Here is an 18,226-nt window from a genome sequence, read left to right as displayed (position 1 = left end):
GTAGTAATTGGTTTTGATTTTTCAACTGTGTTGAAATAGTGTTTGTTTTTGTTCCGCTAGAACAAATCTGCCTCATCTGCCAGACGACGTCCGTCCTACCGGTGGATTCTTACAAAGGTATCGGAAAGTTCGCTATCATTGACATTGATATTGCATTTTTTCTGCTTATCTTTTACCTCGCATTGACCCTGTGTACTCGTAACCCCTACCTTTTTTCACTCATTTTCAGTACTAACGTTATCATTTTTAGAGGTAAAAATATTTTGTCAACGGTGATTCCACTCGCAGTGTTCATCATCGATTCGTTAATTACGGATTTAATTTGCGAGCGCGCGCGAACGTAAACCGGTTCGAAGTTTCGAGTTCGGGATGATCAGCTGTGAGCTGATATTTATATTTAATTCGTAAAGACGAGTCTGTGGTACGTCTGTTCCTCTCGCTGTGCTGTCTACAGGTAGTACCGGTCTGATTAAGGAAAACTGGTCGAACGTCGTTCATAGACTATTGCATAATGTAAATGTTTGGACGTGTCTAATCGTTCGATAACACCACTCGAAAAATATCTAGTAATTTTTTAGGTTTTATATCGCCATGACGTAGATTTAGTCGAGTCGTTGGTGCGTGTTTTGTTTTGTTTTTGTTTGTTTTCTACACCTTTACACTTTAACGCTGTATTTTTGTTTTTCGCTGCGCGATGTCCGATAAAGCTAAAACTTTACCGAGGGCTAAACGCGACAAAAGCCCGAGTCCGTCGTCGTCGTCGTTCTCGTCGCTGAAGACAGCCACCGTTGGAAAAATCAACTCGTTCCGCGGTATCAACCCTCTACGTAACAGGAAAAAGAAGTACACGGTTAATTCCGTATCGTCGGTCGACTCATCGGACGCGCCAACAGTCGGCAGCAGTAGTCAAGATCTCAACGACACTCCCGAGCTGCCCGAAGAAATGGTCGGCGAACCAGATGCCACCAGTACTCCTACCACGGCGACCGTCGCCGCCGCCTCTTTGGACGCCGTCCAACCAACTCAGAAAAAATTGAAAACCCCCAAAAAAGCCAAACCTCCCAACATGAAGAAAATCGTCAAAGGAGGTAAAGGTATCCTGAGCAAACTCAAAGGTAAAAACGAAAGCGCCGCCATCATCGTCGATACACCGCCGTTGGATTTACGTCGAGGAGGCGCCGCTGTTCTCAGGAAAGAAGCCAATGGTGGCGCTCCCGCTGGCCAAAACGACGATACCGTCGAAGAACAAGAAGAGCTGAAAAATGGTGACATTGGTGAGATGCCGGTTACGACTAAAGACGAATGGTCGGTGACGGCGACCTGCGAAAAAGTACGTAAATTGTCTCGTCTAGAAATACACGAATCTATGTATACCGAAGAGCTCGAAGATAAAGGCTTACCCGACCCTCTTAGTACCGACGATGAGGCGTTCATCGACCCCGAAAACTCGACCAATCTGTCGACGCCCGAGATCGTCAACTCGAACGGTACCACTCCGATCAGTTTCGATAAAAAGTCGCCTTCTACTATTAAAAAAGAAATTCTGTCATCTATTACGAGTAATAAAACGCGTAAAACTTCTGATCCGATATCAAATGGCAACAGAAACGGTAAACCGCGAAAAATCAGTATGCAGGTTCGTTCAATTAGATACTTTTGCCTGTATACCTACAATGGGCCAGAATTGTAAATAAATTCACCGCATATTATCAACGCTGCGCTTGCAATTTCTCACTCATCACTCAGCATGTTTAAATGTCTTAATATTTTGTATTCAGCTTTCACCTGCTCTGGTCTGGTAACTCATCTTCGGGTCTCTGTATAGTCTGTCTTTGTACTTAAAAGTCTTTTAAGCATGCGAGACTCCAAGTCAGACTGATTTATCCCTCAAAGGCATTTTATTACTGCTCTCGATGTTGTGTTCATATATTTTTCATCTCACACTTTTTCGATTTTATCCGAAAAACTCCAACTCCAGCACATTCCTCTCGCCTTGGAATCAATCTCATTCCATTCGTCCATGTTTACCTCCAATTTTCAATTTGTTTATTGCATAATTTTCGCGTATAATTGACCGACTCGATAATATATAACGCCCTGAGGGGTACACTTGTATAATACCTCGCTAATACCTACCTGGATTATTAATTTTGTGCTTTTAGTAGGTCATTGGCGATTTACGTTGCCCATACCGATTGCTCTAAATAGGTAAAAATGAGACGTCAAATTTCGCGAAAACATTTTAACGCGTATTTAATTAATTCGTGTTCTTATCTGATCGATTTTTTCGTCTCGTGATTTTTACATATGAATTTAAAAACCACTTGGAATATTATGTCGAAAATTGTGTAGGCATATAATAAAATATCAACATAATATATATTTTAAATCCTCGAACCGACTTGCTCCATCTTCCCCTTTTCGAACTGGTCGACCTCGATTGGAATGTGGTTTGCAGCATTCGGTTATAAGGATGAGGAAGAACGAAGATGTATTTTTTTATATCTCCGCGTTGTCAAACGTGTACTCAAGTCTCAAGTTATTCTTCCTTGGAAAGATACATACACAGCAACGGGGCACGTTTTCTTACTTACTAGTTTTATTATTTTTTATTTTTTCTAAAATCTGCGTGTACGTATTCTTGGTATTTTAAAAATCAATTTAGAGTTGGGATGTTCAATGATGATTTTAGTTCTTGAGGAGAACTGAGGGTCACATGGTGAAATCCTATAAAGCCCATATTGCTCACTTAAGCTCGAGTCATAATTGGGGGGGGGGGGGGGTTAAAATTGAACTTTGGAGCGTCCCATACCAGGATTCTCCATTTCTCTCCAAAGTTTTCAAAGGTGGCCCTTTGTTGCTTAAATCGAAGAACCATGATAATTTCACACCTGACCCCCCTTTTCCCATTGCCATTCTCCCCGGAGCATTGGGAGTGAGCTGCCAATTTTTTTGTTTCAGTGCCCAACTTGGGAGCCTTATATAAGATGAAATCGGTTGAAGTTTGATGGAATAAATTCGCTTGCGTGGTTTCGAAAAGCATTGAAAATTAATTGAAATTCTTTTTGAAAAAATATTGATGGAACCCTCCACAATTTTGGCCAAATTTTGAAAAAAGATTTTAAAAATTATGTAAAATACACATAGATTTTAGAGATGCTGACTTCGAATTTCAACTCATGTTTTCGATACAAGCTCCCCTCCCCCCCAACCCGAACTCCACAAGGTCTAAGTACTCCCAAAAGCCCCCAAATTTCAACAAATTTTGAAATTCGAGTAACTTTATGCTTTGTTGTTTAATTTCTGAACATGCTGATTTCGAATTTCAACTCATTTTTTTGATACAAGCTCCCCCCCCCCCCACCGTAACTCCACAAGGTCTCAGTACTCCCAAGAAAGCCCCCAAATTTCAAAAAATATTAAAATTTGTGTGACTTATGGTTTATTGGATTCTTGAAGGTGCTGATTTTGAATTTCAACTTGCTTTTTTTTTGAATGATAAGAGTCCCCTATACTCGTAGCCCACAAAAAGCTTCCTTTCTGAAAAAAGTTGAAAGTTCATGTGACTTAAACTTTATTGAGTTTTCGTAGGTGCTGATTTTGTATTTCCCAAGTTTTTTTTTTTTTTGATTAAGAGTCTCCTGAAGCCCAAAATAAATCCCAAAATTAAAAAAAAATCATGTTACCTGTGCTTTGTTGGGTTTTTGAAGGTGCTGATTTTGAATTTAAACTAATTTTTTTGATACAAGCCCCATTCCACCCCACCCAATTTCCACAGGTGCTAAGAACCCCTAAATGTCAAAATTTGGTTTCGGTTTTCAAAGGGACTGATTTCAAATTTCAACTTAATTTTTTGATACGAGTCCCCTGAAGCCCACAATAATTCCCTAAATTTCATAAAATTCAAAAAGGTCAGTGACCTATGCTTTGTTGGATTTTTTTAAAATACCTATTTTGGATTTTGAGGTTCATTTTTTTTATCAGACTAAGTAAGTGAATATCTCCCTCTGAAGAAAAGATTAGGAAGGGCTTATGACGACAATTTTTTAGAGGCTTTCGTAATTAACTAATCGTTTTGTTTCTGATTTTTTCAACAAAAAAAAAATTGAGTCAGATAAAGTGATTTTCCAATTTTTTTTATTACATTTTGAGTCAATATTTTTATACGAAAAATTGCCAGGGAAATTCAAATGACATAAGCTTTGTAAGCAAAATCGTGCCGAAGTGATAAGATAACAGAAAAAAATGGCAGAATTTAACTCAATAACTCTGCAGTTCAGTTTTCATTAAAAAATTATAAATTCATAGGTACCTAATCTACTTTTTTTTTTTACAAAAATAAATTTTAATTTGCGGAAATCATGTTGTGATACACCAAAGACAATTGACATTTTAAATTTGATGGATGATTCAAAAATAATGGGAAAATGGAAAAATCGAGATTTTATGAAATATTTAACCAAGACAACCTTGTGGAATTCTAAAGTTCTCTGAATTTTTGCGAAATTATGAGATTATTTTGAGCTTCTTTTCAGCGTTTTTGTCTGTTCTTCATCCTCCTTCCCCTCTTTCCCTTCCTCGCCTATTCCCACATTTTCATCCACATTTTTTTTTGCATTTTAAAAATGTGTACTTCTTTTTGAAATTGTATTCTGCCTCTGGATTTTAACTAATAATAGGACCTTGCAACCGGTTTAAGTTCAAAAAACAGGTGATTTTAGTGAATTTATTAGACGATTTTTTCCACTGTTGTATAATTTTCCTAATAACGAGCGAGTCGTCATTAACACCCAATAACTCACTATCGTATGATTATTTTTTTGAAGCATTAGTCAGTTTTTTCGTATTTAAACTCGAATCATTCAATTCATTTAAATATACTTGCATTGTCTCGTTCATCATTATTTTATGGTATATTTCCTTTTTCCCACCATCGTGTATGATTTTTTACAAACAATTTTTACTCTCGTTTAATTTATTGAATTTTTTTTATGATTAACTGTAGATAATATGCATACGTAAAACTGTAATTGTAAATACCTAATGACGTCATTTTAAAAAAAAAATGTCGCGGAAGAGCATTAAAGTATACACCTGAGTAATACGATGGTAATAATTCAATCAAAATGACATAGCTTTTAGTATACAGCTACCATAGGTAGGTTTAGGTAATATGTATGTAATGTATTATCGCAGGTAGGCTGTAGAGTGTAGATAGAGAAATTCAGTGCAAAAGTAAATAATCACGTCATACCTTTCCTACTTAATCTAAAACCAATGCGTAAAATAAAAAATTATACGGTACCTATCTCTCGAGTTATTTACAACCAACATTCATCTCGTTTGTTTATCAATTTTTTTCTCTCCTTATCAGAAAAAATCATAAATCAAAACATAATCGTTATTTCCTAGATGAATTATTTGCATTAGGTACCTTACGTCTTATACACGTAACTACTCAGATTTTTTAGTAAAAAGTTACAAAACTTGGTTTAAATTTAGAATACAGGAGAGGAGTGGAAAAAATTTGTAATTTATGTATTCGTGGAATTAAATTAACGCCAGTTTGAAAAAATATGATGAAAAAATTGTAAATTTCGAACTCGACTGATAATGATGTTACTTACGTAAATCGTTGAACTTTGATAAGTACGAATTTTTTTTCTGTAATATTTCAAAAATTTATCGAAAGTGGATAAACGTACGAGTAGGTATGTTGAATTTGAAAATGAAACGAGTGGTGAAGTAATTATAATATTTCTGGAATACAAAACTGCATTAATACTTTTGTGATAACCATACTTTCAGAAAATGTTAAAGTAACGACGACTCATTCCTTCCCTCTAATTTTTTTTTTTGGAACCTACGAATAAAAAAATTGAATGTTTCGAAACACAGCACATTAAAAATTTAAAAATAAAATTGTAACTGCCATTTTTGATAATCTTCAACAAATTTTTAGTATTTTTGAGTTTAAAAATGTTTTATTTTGGATAAAATGATGATTTCTATATCTATTTTTAAAAAAGAGCATAGCTGGGTAAGATAGGTAAAAAGGTCTTTAAAATTTTCGATCATTTTCATCAAAGTACGTTTTTTTTTCAATTGGAAAAATGTACTCATCAAGAGTCTTGTATGCAGGGCTTTTTTGTGGGGGGGGGGGGCGCAGAGGACCGCAGTCTCTCCAAAGGAAAGTTTAAAATATCGAAAAATTGCCGTAAAAAATGAAAAAATAAAAAAAAATTTGGTAAGTAACTTTTTCAAAAAATTTTGAATTGTCAGAATAATAAAGTGCAAAAACGAGATTAGAATTACGATGAGATAAAAATTTGGAAATTGCTCTGAATCTAAAATTTAGCATTCAAGTTTATATGTACTTTAGTCCTTAGTAGGTACTTAGTTTGTACTTAAATCAAAACAAAAGTTACTTTTTATACCTATTTCCAAAAATATTTGTTTAAACAATAAAAAAATAATTTAGGCACTTTGATTTTTTTTCAAAATACATAAAAATATTGACCAAAATTGACAAATTTGAGCAGGAAAAATCGAGAAGTGTTGCTTTCTGCCAAAAATCATGAAAAGTCTTGGCTTTTGCCAAAATTGTCAATTTTTTCCCCAAAAATTTCTCACTTTTTCTACAAAAATAGAAAAAAGTATCACTTCAAATTTCTAAAAAATTTGCTTTTTTCACCTGAAAATGCCAGAAATTGCCAAAAAAGACTCATTTTTTTTTGGTAAAAATGACTAAATAGTTTCATCTTTTTTTCCCCAACACTAAACAAAATCTCTTTTTTGAAAAAAATCCAAAAAATTCCAATTTTGTCCAAAAATTGCTTTAAAGTCCTGCTTTTTTGTCAAAAATTTCCAAAAAAAGCTCTGTTTTTTGCTAAAATTGTCATAAGCTCTCTTTTTTACCAGAAATTGTTCTAAAAATTCTCACTTTTATGTCAAAAATTGCCAAGAAGTCTTGCTTTATCTTTTTTTTTTTTTTACATTTTTAATGAAATATTCTGGCTTTTTATGATTTTTTTTCTACACTTATTCAAATATTTTTCCAACATCTTGTGATAATTTTTTTGCCTTTTTTTGATTACTTTTTTTAAAAAAAAATTTAGTTCCTAAAATTGTTCTTTTCTTGAAAAAAAATTGAGAAAAGTCGTAATGTATTAAAATATGTACCTAGTACCTACTTGAATTGAGTTTTGAAAAATTTCCAGATTTTTATTCAACATTTTAAGCTTATTTTTCATCCAGAATAAATTTTTAACCAACTTTCCAAAATTTTCAAGACTGAATTCTGTAAAAATAATTTGATAATCTTATTGAACTTCAACGTAAAATTCCAAAATGAAGGTTTTTGAGAATCGAAAACCTCCCCATTTTTCATTTCAATTTTAGACGATAAAATTTTTTTATTCTTTCCTTTTTTTAAATAAAATGTAAATCAGAAATGTTTTTTTTTGTTCCAATAGGGCATTAAAAAGTGACGTCACACCGGTCTGATAATCGAAATGGTGTGCAAACGATGCGAAATGTACTAGGTATTGTGCTCGCTGTTTAAACTAAAATTACTCAAAATTTTCAACGAACACATTGATATTTTAATACAGCAAAATGTTCGTAGTTTTATCCTCTTTACATTGATTTTTTCCCGAAAGCTCTACCTTTCACCGTTCAAAAGTTCTTGAAGTTAGAAGTTGCAAAAACAAGGCAAAAACCAGCTGCGGGCGGCAAGTATTGAACTTTGAACTAAAATTACTCAAAATTTTCATCGAACACATAGGTATTTTAATACGGTAAAATGTTCGTACTTTTATTCTCTTTAATTTGATTCTTTCCTGAAAGCTCTACCCTTAACCGTTCAAAAGTTCTTGCCGGTCAAAGTTGCCAAAAGAGTTCATTACTTGCCGCCCGCAGCTGGTTTTTGCCTTGTTTTCGCAACTTCTAACTTCAAGAACTTTTGAACGGTGAAAGGTACAGCTTTCGGGAAAAAATCAATGTAAAGAGGATAAAACTACGAACATTTTGCAGTATTAAAATATCAATGTGTTCGTTGAATATTTTGAGTAATTTTAGTAAACAGCGAGCACAATACGATTCTCCATTCAGTACTGTATATAATTCGACTTGGTTTACACACCACTTCGTTATCACGTGACTTGGATGACGTAGTTTGAAATGCCCTATTGAGGAGGAGAGCTACGTCCCATCATGATCAAAAAACCATCTGATGTACAAATTCCAAAGGTACAATTGCTCTTGCTCTCACAAAAAATTTTGATGATAAAATGAATACTCTTCAAATGCCAAAACTAATCAGTTTATTCATAAATACCAAAAAAATTTGTCCTTAGTGTCTCAGAGAACGTTCTGTAGACCTTTTTTTGACCCAAGAACTGTGGTTTTTGTAATTCGAGCCGTGCTGATTTTCAATTCTCTTACTCCATATTTCGCAGTATTTTCTACCTGTTGCTTTCGATCAAGTTGAAATACGAGCTTCATATTTGAAATACTTATTCGATACGTTGTTAATTTTCATTTCATTACCGATTCGCTTGAAGTTACCTGTATTCAAACCAGTTGTATTTGATCGGAATGTGGTTGCGACATTCGATGAAAAAATTACTATCATCGGCAAAATGTAATGTATCATCCGAAGAATTTATAAATTTATCCTCCTACCTACCACACGATGTTTATTTTTTTATTCCTGGTAATGATAGTGATGGTAACTGAAAAGATACATTGTACAATCCTATTACACTGGAGATGAGGCTGAAGTATTTGCAAAACGTCTACATTACTCATCTCAATTTTATGGACATCCTGTACCTGCCTTATTTCTTTTCAGCCTTTAGCTCGTCTCGTCGGCGAAAATCGCCCTTTTTTTAAAATTACTGTCGCAGGTAGATACTTAAAATACATATTATCGAAGCATCGCATAATGATGTAGGATTTCTATATGTATTTTCGTGATAATTATGCTAAAACTACACGAATTCCAGTTTGTCCGGTATCGTCTCCATATCACTGTTGGCCCTCGTCTCTCGGTGTAGTTTTCCTTGAACAGTTTCTCTAAAATGTTTAATCTATGTTTATTACACCGCTCATGTACCTCGTCTACCTACAGTATAGATAGGTAGATGGATTTTAGATTTTTTTATTTTTTATTTTTTTCAAAATCGTTGGTGGTAGGTAAGGTTTTTATTGCCGGTATATTTGGTAACTGTGACTCGGGATGTGACGTCGTAAATGTGATATGAGCGAGGTGCTGTGTTTGAATGGCCCTATCGTCGAGCTTTTTTTCTTTTACCGGGCGTCGAACCAGTGTGAACGACGAGCTTTTACTGTACGGTGTTGAGTATATACCGCGACACACAGATCGTAGTCTCTCTGAGGCAGTATGTTGAGAAATTTATTATTTAACGATGCCGCCGAGTATCCTGTATTTATGGAGGTAATAAATTTACTCGTATTTTTTTCCTATTCGACGAAAGTGTCTATTCGTGATTACTGATTATGATTATCTGTATAATGGTTGTGGTGAGTTTTTTTTCTTCTTCTATAATTCAATCATTGCCAATCTCTCGTGTAGTGATAATCAAGGCTCACATGTAAAGTACCTACTCTTGTCGTTGTTCTTGTGCCCTGTTAGTTCTTCCAATGTGTTATCTATGTTTGATTTCTTTTGCCTAGAATTATCTGTACAATCTGCCGAGATGTGATGGTGTAAGGAATGTCACAGCCTGATAGTGATTCTCGAATTTGACGTGAAACTTTCATCTATTCGATGGGAAAATTCGCAACAAAGTTGACAAATTACTCGTATGTAGTAGGTATAGGTATTTTCCATGTGTAGTGAAAATAGCACGTGGCTATGAGGTTTCCGGTTGACCGGTGTAATGAATGAGTCACCGGTAGGGTATGGGTATGATAAGTCCAACACTATGGCGATTATTACCTGCCTTTCTCAAGCTCGAACTTTCTGCGATTGCATGTTTCCTGGTTTTCGTTGTTCGTTTTTCAAGGTTTCAAGGTTGTACGTTATCGACTTGGAGTGAATTCTTGGCTATTCGAGTCGTATTTCTTTTTTTTGTGTGTGTTTGCCATTCGAAAATACGTATTTGGTTTGAAAACAGCCAAACAGGTGACGCTTGGATGGTTGAATAGTGACGAAGTAAGAGTAAGGGTAAAGGTATAATGATCCTTAATGAGTTTGATAGGTTTAGGTACGTCTACGTGTAGATGTATCTTGGATTTTGACAAAGTATTGCCAAATGTTGTGAAATACGAGCATAACGGTAAACAAATTGGCGCCAAGTATACCAATTTAATGAAGCAATTTTTTAAATTGCCTTTTGTGGCACTCATTTCTTGGAATTTCGTGGTTTCAGCTGTTTTGTAAACTGTCCCAAAATAATGTTCTGAAATTCTTGAACAGTATCCCAAGATTTCTAGATGTGGATACGTTATTTTGAGATTAAGATTTTTATAGAAACTGTTCTGAAATCAACAGAGGGTTTATTTCTTCATATTTTGAGATATCTTTTTCCAGAAAGGCTGACTTGAGGGTGATTTTTTGATATTTTGACATGATTTTTATGAATTGTGTTAATTTTTGAAATGATTTATCAACATTGAAGTAAGATTGGTTGGTACAATTTTCTAGACATTTCAGCGAGACTTTTGGATAAAAATGTGTCTGTTAGACTCGAAATGTAAACATGTCGTTTCGTTTCGATTTTGTTCTTGGAACCAAACTGTTTTGTTATCCAGTTTCATTCAATTCCAACCAAAAAGGCAAAAAACTCAAAAAAGTGAGAAAAGTGGACATGTTCTGATTGATTTGAGGATTATACCTTCTTTCTGATTTCTCCATTCTGAATAAAATCAAATTAAATTCCAGAAGTTTTCATTTTTTGTCAACAAATGCAGAAAAACCCGTAGATGGATGAAATTCCTCAAAATTTGGCCAAAACTTACAAAAAAAAACTCGCCATAGAAAGTCAAAAATTGAAGAAACGGAAAATCATTCAAAATGATTCGTTTTGTTATAATATAACGTTGCATTTTGTGTAATTTTTTAATTCGTTTCGTTTCGTATCTCATTTCATGTCCAGAGGAAAAAATCGGTGTTTCGTTTCTTTTCTTTTGTTTGGTTTTGTTTCTTATTTTCAGCCCAGGAAAAAAGTGATATCTATCAGGAAAAACTTCTGAAATATCAGAAAACTTAAGTAAAAACATGGTGGAAAGTGTTGAAAATTTTGGATCCCACATATCAATGTGAATGTTGACCCGCTTTACGCCCCCCCCCCCCGGTTTTGAGCCAATTGTCGCTGTAAATGTGGAGCAATGTTGGTCTTCATTCATGTAACAATTGGCTCAACACAGGGTTAAAATTTACATCGACACGTGGGACCCAAAATGGATCAGGGCAATAGGGCTGTTTGACACGAAACAAAAACGTTTCATTTCGATTTCGTTCCTTGAACCAAACTGTTTTGTTATCCTGTTTTGTTCAGTTCTGTAAAAGTTGTATAGTTTTGTTTAGTAGTGAGGAAAGAGGAAAGCGAACATGTTTTGATTGATTTGAGGTTAACACCTTCTCTCTTCCTTTTCCATTCTCTAATCAAGTAACCATGTTCAATCAGGCCTGAATGAACTCTTTCTAAGCATATCAGAACCTTATCAGTGATGTGTAAAAAAAATTGTATGTACTTTTTTATGGACATGCACAAATTTGCCTTTATAGTTTTTAAAGTGACGATTTTCAATTTTCATGTTGACAACATGTTGATGTTGATGTGGAATTCCGAATTCGACATCAACAAATACATACATCCACAATATCAACACAATTTTCTAAATTTGGTAAATCTTTGAAAATTTGGTCGAAGTTGTTGTTGATGTATTTGTTGACAAGTAACTTTCACAACAACATATCATCAACAACTCTAAACTAGAAAAACACAAATAATTTTATCAGTTCCATAAAAAATCTGTTTTCCTCTTTAAACAAAATTCTTTTTTTTTAATGTTTATTGTTTATACTTAATACTGAAATGTTACACAAATTGTTGCATGATGAGATATAGACCTTTTGCATGATGAGAAAGAACTATTGCATTTTTTTTCCTAATACATTCTCTTTTGGGGGCTCTACTCTGGCTAAGAGCGTCAACAGGAATTGATTACACGAAGTCCTTATTATTCGAGAGATACCTCCGATGACTGGTGAGATCGGGGAAGCATCCATTGTTACATAAACACCAAAACAGAAATTCTTATCCTGAAAAATTGGTTGACAATTTGACGTATTATGTAGTTGTATTGTAGATGTAAATTTTGAGCATCAAATTTTTCTTCAACTTGTTGGTATGATGGTATGAGTATGTCAAAGTATCAGAAATAATGAGAAAATTTTGAAAATTTTTCATCACCTGGGTTCTTTACAGACAGAAGATTCCTACTAAATAACTAATTCATCTTTTTCCTGACATTATGATGGAAAAAAACCATAGTCAATGTGAATTTCAACGTCGATCATTGTTGTATGGGAATAACCGACAGAATTTCCATGTACAGTAAAAGCTCGTTATAACGCTTTCGGATATAACGCTGATTCCTTCCGGTCCCTTGACATCCCCATTTAAACCAATGTAAAATTAATCGCGATATAACGCTCATGAGCAATTATAAATCGCGTTTTAACGCTCTAAAATTCAGGAAAAATCACATTTTTTTCATAATTTTAACAACAAAAACCCAATTTTTTGCGAAAAAAAGCTTACTCATGCGTAAAAATTTATTAATTTCTGAAAATTTTGCCCTCAACAACAGTTTTTTTTGCAATTTTTGTAGTTTTGATTTTTAAAAAAGCAAAAAAAACACTTTTATGACAAAATTTTGCCAAAAAATCAGTTATATTATTATTACAAACCTCAAAATCGAAGTAAAATTTCAGATTTTTTAATTTCCAACTGGAACAGTTATTCAAATTCAAAATAAAGTTCTTGTTTCCACTTCCTTTATAATGTTTTTTTCGCTTTAAAACAAGAATTCGCGGTATAACGCTAATCAGCGTTAAAATGAGACTTTCAGTTATAACGCGCTGCAGCTTATAACGCTCTTTTTCTCCAGTCCCTTGAAGAGCGTTATAACAAGCTTTTACTGTAATGAGATAAAAGATCAGGACTGAACAATTATAATAACATTATAGTCAGGGAGCCCAACCTGAAAAAAATGTACGAGGGGGATTGAAATTGGGGACCCGGCCCAAAAGTTACTATATGTAGTCCTCTTTCCAGAAATGCCACTCTGGCAATTCGCAGGTGGGGCTTTTAAGCACAGCGAAAGCTCAAAGTTCACAATTTTTATGAACTTTCAACTTGGAAAGTTTTATAGCTGAAACTGGGGGATTCTTATAGGATTTTTCACGCTGAATCCAAATATGCCGGTCTGCCGACCCCTAAGTGTCCCCGAAGGGGTGCCAGACTGGGTTAAAGGGGTAAAAATCGCAAAAAATGCTGTAGTTTTTCAACAAATTTTTGTAAAAATCAAACAGATGACCAAAAGTAGCGAATTCTTGAAGAATTTTTCACGCTGAATCCAAATATGCCAGTCTGCTAACCCCTAAGTACCACCAAAGGGGTGCTAGACTACTTCAAAGGGGTGAAAAAGGCAAAATATTGAGGTTTTTCACGTCTTGTTAAGTGCATATAAACATAGCATTATTTTGGTAACTAATTATTTTATTCGAATGTGGTTTGCGAGCAAATTTTTGAAAAGAGCATGAAATTCTTGTAGACATCCATACACGAGGCATCCCCGCAAAAATTTTCAACCCCCTCCCCCTCATATTTACCCCTTGAAATGGCGTTTTTCAACTTATTTTATGATTTTTAACAATGGAGATTTCGCGAGGTACAATTTTAGAAGCACTTTTTTGGATGTAAGTATTTTTAACTCTACTAGAACATCATATATTTTTTTTTCAAAATTTTTGTTTTGGTGGGCCGCGATGAAAAATTGATACCTATAATAAGTCGTAGAGGGGGTAAAATAGGAATTTTGGGGGAAATAATTGAGTAAGTAAGGTGTCATTTCTGCATGATTCAATACCGTTGAGCACGAATATGACCTCAGATTTTCAGCTAGTTTCCACACATCTAATCTCCTCCGAAGCCTTAATCCCCCCCCCCCCGCTAAAATGTTTACTATTTTTGAGATAGAGTTACTTTGAGATTTTGTTTTACACTCACACAGCCCCTCCAGAGCCTCATGTTCCTCCTCAATTTCCATAATTTTCAACATGGAGCTACTTTTACAATATTGGCGTCGTTTTCATATGAACCGAACTCCCTGAACGCAAAGACGACGTCAGAATTCGTTTTAATCTCAACCAGCGCATCCGGACCTGTGGATCCTTTCAAAATGTCCACTACTTTTGAAGTTAAGCTACATATGTACTTTTACAACATACGGTATCGTTGTGATCCTAACCGAATCTCCTGAACACGAAATGGCGTTGAATTTTGTGTTATACTCATCAAACAGTCCTGTCTGAACCTCAACCTCATCCTCGATTTCTATTATAGTTTTGAAGTGGAGCTCCATTTATTATATTGAAATCATTTTCATATGTAGTGTATTATTTAAACCCACTGAATAAGAAAAAAATATAGGTATAATAGGTATGATGTTCAAGAGTCAAAAATACATCCAAAAAACGAGCTTCTAAAATATTGTACCTCGCGAAATCTCCATTGTTAAAAATCATAAAATAAGTTGAAAAACGCCATTTCAAGGGGTAAATATGAGGGGAGGGGGTTGAAAATTTTTGTGGGGATACCTCGCGTATGGATGTCTACAAGAATTACATGCTCTTTTCAAAAATTTGCTCGCAAACCACATTCGAATAAAATAATTAGGTACCAAATAATGCTATGTTTATATGCACCTAAGACGTGAAAAACCTCAATATTTTGCCTTTTTCACCCCTTTAAGGTAGTCTAGCACCCCTTTGGTGGCACTTAGGGGATAGCAGACTGGCATATTTGGATTCAGCGTGAAAAATTCTTCAAGAATTCGCTACTTTTGGTCATCTGTTTGATTTTTACAAAAATTTGTTGAAAAACTACAGCATTTTTTGCGATTTTTACCCCTTTAACCCAGTCTGGCACCCCTTTGGGAACTGACACTTAGGGGTCGGCAGACTGGCATATTTGGATTCAGCGTGAAAAATCCTATAAGAATCCCCCAGTTTCAGCCATAAAAATTTCCAAGTTGAAAGTTCATAAAAATTGTGAACTTTGAGCTTTCGCTGTGCTTAAAAGCCCCACCTGCGAATTGCCAGAGTGGCATTTCTGGAAAGAGGACTACATATAGTAACTTTTGGGCCGGGTCCCCAATTTCAATCCCCCTCGTACATTTTTTTCAGGTTGGGCTCCCGGACTATTATAAGTGATCAGAGCTGTGGGTCCAAAACAATCTCGAAACTAGAACTGATTAAATCCGGATTCAAAACCAATCCCAATATTTTAAGGGAACTCTACACAGAGCGTTCTAATTTGACAACTGGTCAAAATATGAAGCCGATTTGTTCATTATTTTCATCGTTTGTTCTTAAGACTGTGTGTAATCGAGTGAACAAATTTAGTTGTAATGTGCTTATGTCCCACAACCCACTCCCATCTAAAATTCAGACAGGGATTTCTCCGTGAATTTTCAAAATTCTTCCAATTTTTTTTCACCAATACTTACTGGTATTTCATCTATGAAATCGAGGGTATGTAGCCATATTTTCTAATTTTGCTTTTCCAACAGAGATGTGAGCATCTAAAGTACCTCCATTCAATTCCCTATTATAGCCATTAAATGTCCTAAATCAAAAATATCTCCAGTTCTTGACATACCCTTGCTTTTGAATGTTTTTTGAGCAAAATAAATCAAACCCCAGAAAAATCCGTTCAATAGTTTTGGCACTTTTGGCACAATTCCCGCCCAAAGTTGACCATTTTTCATCAAAAAATCTCACAGAACGTGCTCCGTAGAGAACAGCCTCAAGTTCAATTTATTGCCACAGTACACAGGTACTTTTACAAACTTATTATCTATATTTTAAAATAAGTCCTATTCAACCGTCCATTCACAGTAAACCAAAATCGTTATTCCAAAACCTAAAAAATCCTGGAACCGATATAATTTTGAACCTAAAACCATCCCGGAACTGAAACAATGGGTCATTTTACATCATTTATTGTCATTCATTCAGATTATAATAAAAATTACTCGACAAATTAAGCAAAACATGCATTTAAAACGTTAAACTAATTACACCATTGGATTCTTCACGTCAAAACCTCCCATTTTTTAGACCCTTACATGGTCCATTAGTCAATTTGGGCTTGAAATTGCTTGAAATGAAAATCCCAAACCAATTCAACCCAGAACCGAAACAATTTTTCCAATCCCAAAACAATCCCGAAACCAAAATGAAAATTTAGATGAACGAATCTCAAAGCAAATCCAATCCTGAAATGAATAAATTTCTATCCCAAAACCATAATCCAATCCCGAAATCATTTTGGTACCACAGCTGACACAGCTCTGTAAGCGATTGATAACATTAACTGTTGAAATAACAATAAGTGTCTTACACTGTAATTAGGATTTTTTGGCTTATTTTCATCAGTTGTTTTAGACACCCCCTCTCCCAAATTTAGATGCCATATTATGATTTTCAAGGTACATATTTTTGATTTCAGCACCCATCTGAAAATTTGTAAGTTGAACTTTCAAAATATGTAGCATTATCAATACAAACTTATCACTCTAAATTTTGTAAAAAAAAAAAACTTGCTGTTGGGGAGTATCAATTTTTTTGAAATTGAAATTTTCAATGATGATGATGAAAGTCCCCCTCTTCTCCAAATCTATAGCATCAAAATTTCAGAAAACAAGGTAGGTCTTGTAATATGTTGAATGGTATGGTTTTGGAGGTGCTGAATTTGAATATGATTTTAGTTTTTTGATCGGTCTTCATTTGGAGCCACCATCACTACCATTACCTCTCCCCTCCCTCAAAATGGGGCTTGAATTTCAACAAATTTTTAATTGGGCTTCTCTAAAATTTTTTGTTCCTCACTTCATTGCATAATGTGACCAAAATTTAAAAAAAAAATTTAACCAATTATTGTGATATTGATTTTTTAACTCTCATTCCCCCTCCTTTCCTGATTTCGCTTCTAAGAAATAACCAAAAGTTGTAGTGTTTCCATTTCGTTTCGTTTTCCATATTTCATTGGTGTGTTTCTGCGATTTTTTCTTCTTTTCATTTTGTATTCATCTGATTCAAAGAATGATTTGTGACGGTGAAGTTTGCAAATGGGTTATGGTTGTGTTAGAAAAATCACATATGTAGCAAACGATTTAAATGAGGGAAACGATCCGATTTTGTTTCTTGCGTTCTCACATCATCTAATCACTTTGATTGACCCAGTTTTTCATCTTTTTTTTCTCAGATTTGAATGAGTAGGAACCATTCATAATTTTTATTTAAAAAATTCTCTTATCGATTTTATTTGTTTACTGAACAATGATAGAAAAATTTATTGTAATTTGGAGTTAAATTCAATATTTAATTTCAAATATGATTCGTGCCAAGTTTATTCAAAAATTACTTGTATGAGAGCTTTTGATTCAATTTCAATTTTGTTCTTTTACTTTCAACTAATGACTAAAAAAAAGACAGGCCATATTACTCTCGTTCAAACCCACACACCTCGAAGTCGAAACCTTTTTCTCCCCTTGCCTGGCCACTCCTTCATTTGGTTAAAATCCTGTTCAGGCAAAAAAAAAGTTCGTTGATGAAATTACCAAACGGAAATGGCGAATAAAAAAATCAATAAAATGGACAAATATCATTACGTTGACGTCAATTTATCGAGTAAGTCATTTTTTAAAGCCTTTATCTGAACCTTTGTTTTTACTTCCGGTCGATAGGCAGCCCCTAATTTCCGGTCTAATTTTAATCTCACACCACCTCGCTGTGCCTTTATGTTTATCGAATCGTGTTGAAAATTATGAAAATATTTCCAAGTCCAACCTCAAGTTTTTAGTTTACACGTAAAAACTACAAACTTGAGAGATAAGTAGTACCTATAGCGATGTATTATGTAAACCTTCAGTATTGTATAGCGTTTACATTACATACAAATTGGTT

The 18,226-nt window shown here is 34.4% G+C and overlaps 1 protein-coding gene across 2 annotated transcripts in view; it reads left to right on the top strand.

The window, feature by feature from the left end:
• The first annotated feature begins 269 nt into the window (after positions 1 to 269).
• Positions 270 to 18,226, top strand: part of LOC135846181 (ras-related protein Rab-44-like) — a 31,818-nt gene continuing 13,861 nt past the window's right edge. Inside the window, exon 1 of one of the 2 annotated variants that reach the window (XM_065365139.1) lies at positions 270 to 1,636. In XM_065365139.1, coding sequence (XP_065221211.1) covers positions 695 to 1,636 — 942 coding nt within the window. In that variant the 5' untranslated portion in view covers positions 270 to 694. The remainder of the gene's footprint in view (positions 1,637 to 18,226) is intronic. The other variant, XM_065365140.1, reaches the window with a different exon arrangement.

Source organism: Planococcus citri, chromosome 5 (assembly GCF_950023065.1).
Source record: "Planococcus citri chromosome 5, ihPlaCitr1.1, whole genome shotgun sequence".
NCBI lineage: Eukaryota > Metazoa > Arthropoda > Insecta > Hemiptera > Pseudococcidae > Planococcus > Planococcus citri.
Note: the sequence above shows the minus strand (reverse complement) of the source record. Positions and strands in the feature narration are given on the sequence as shown.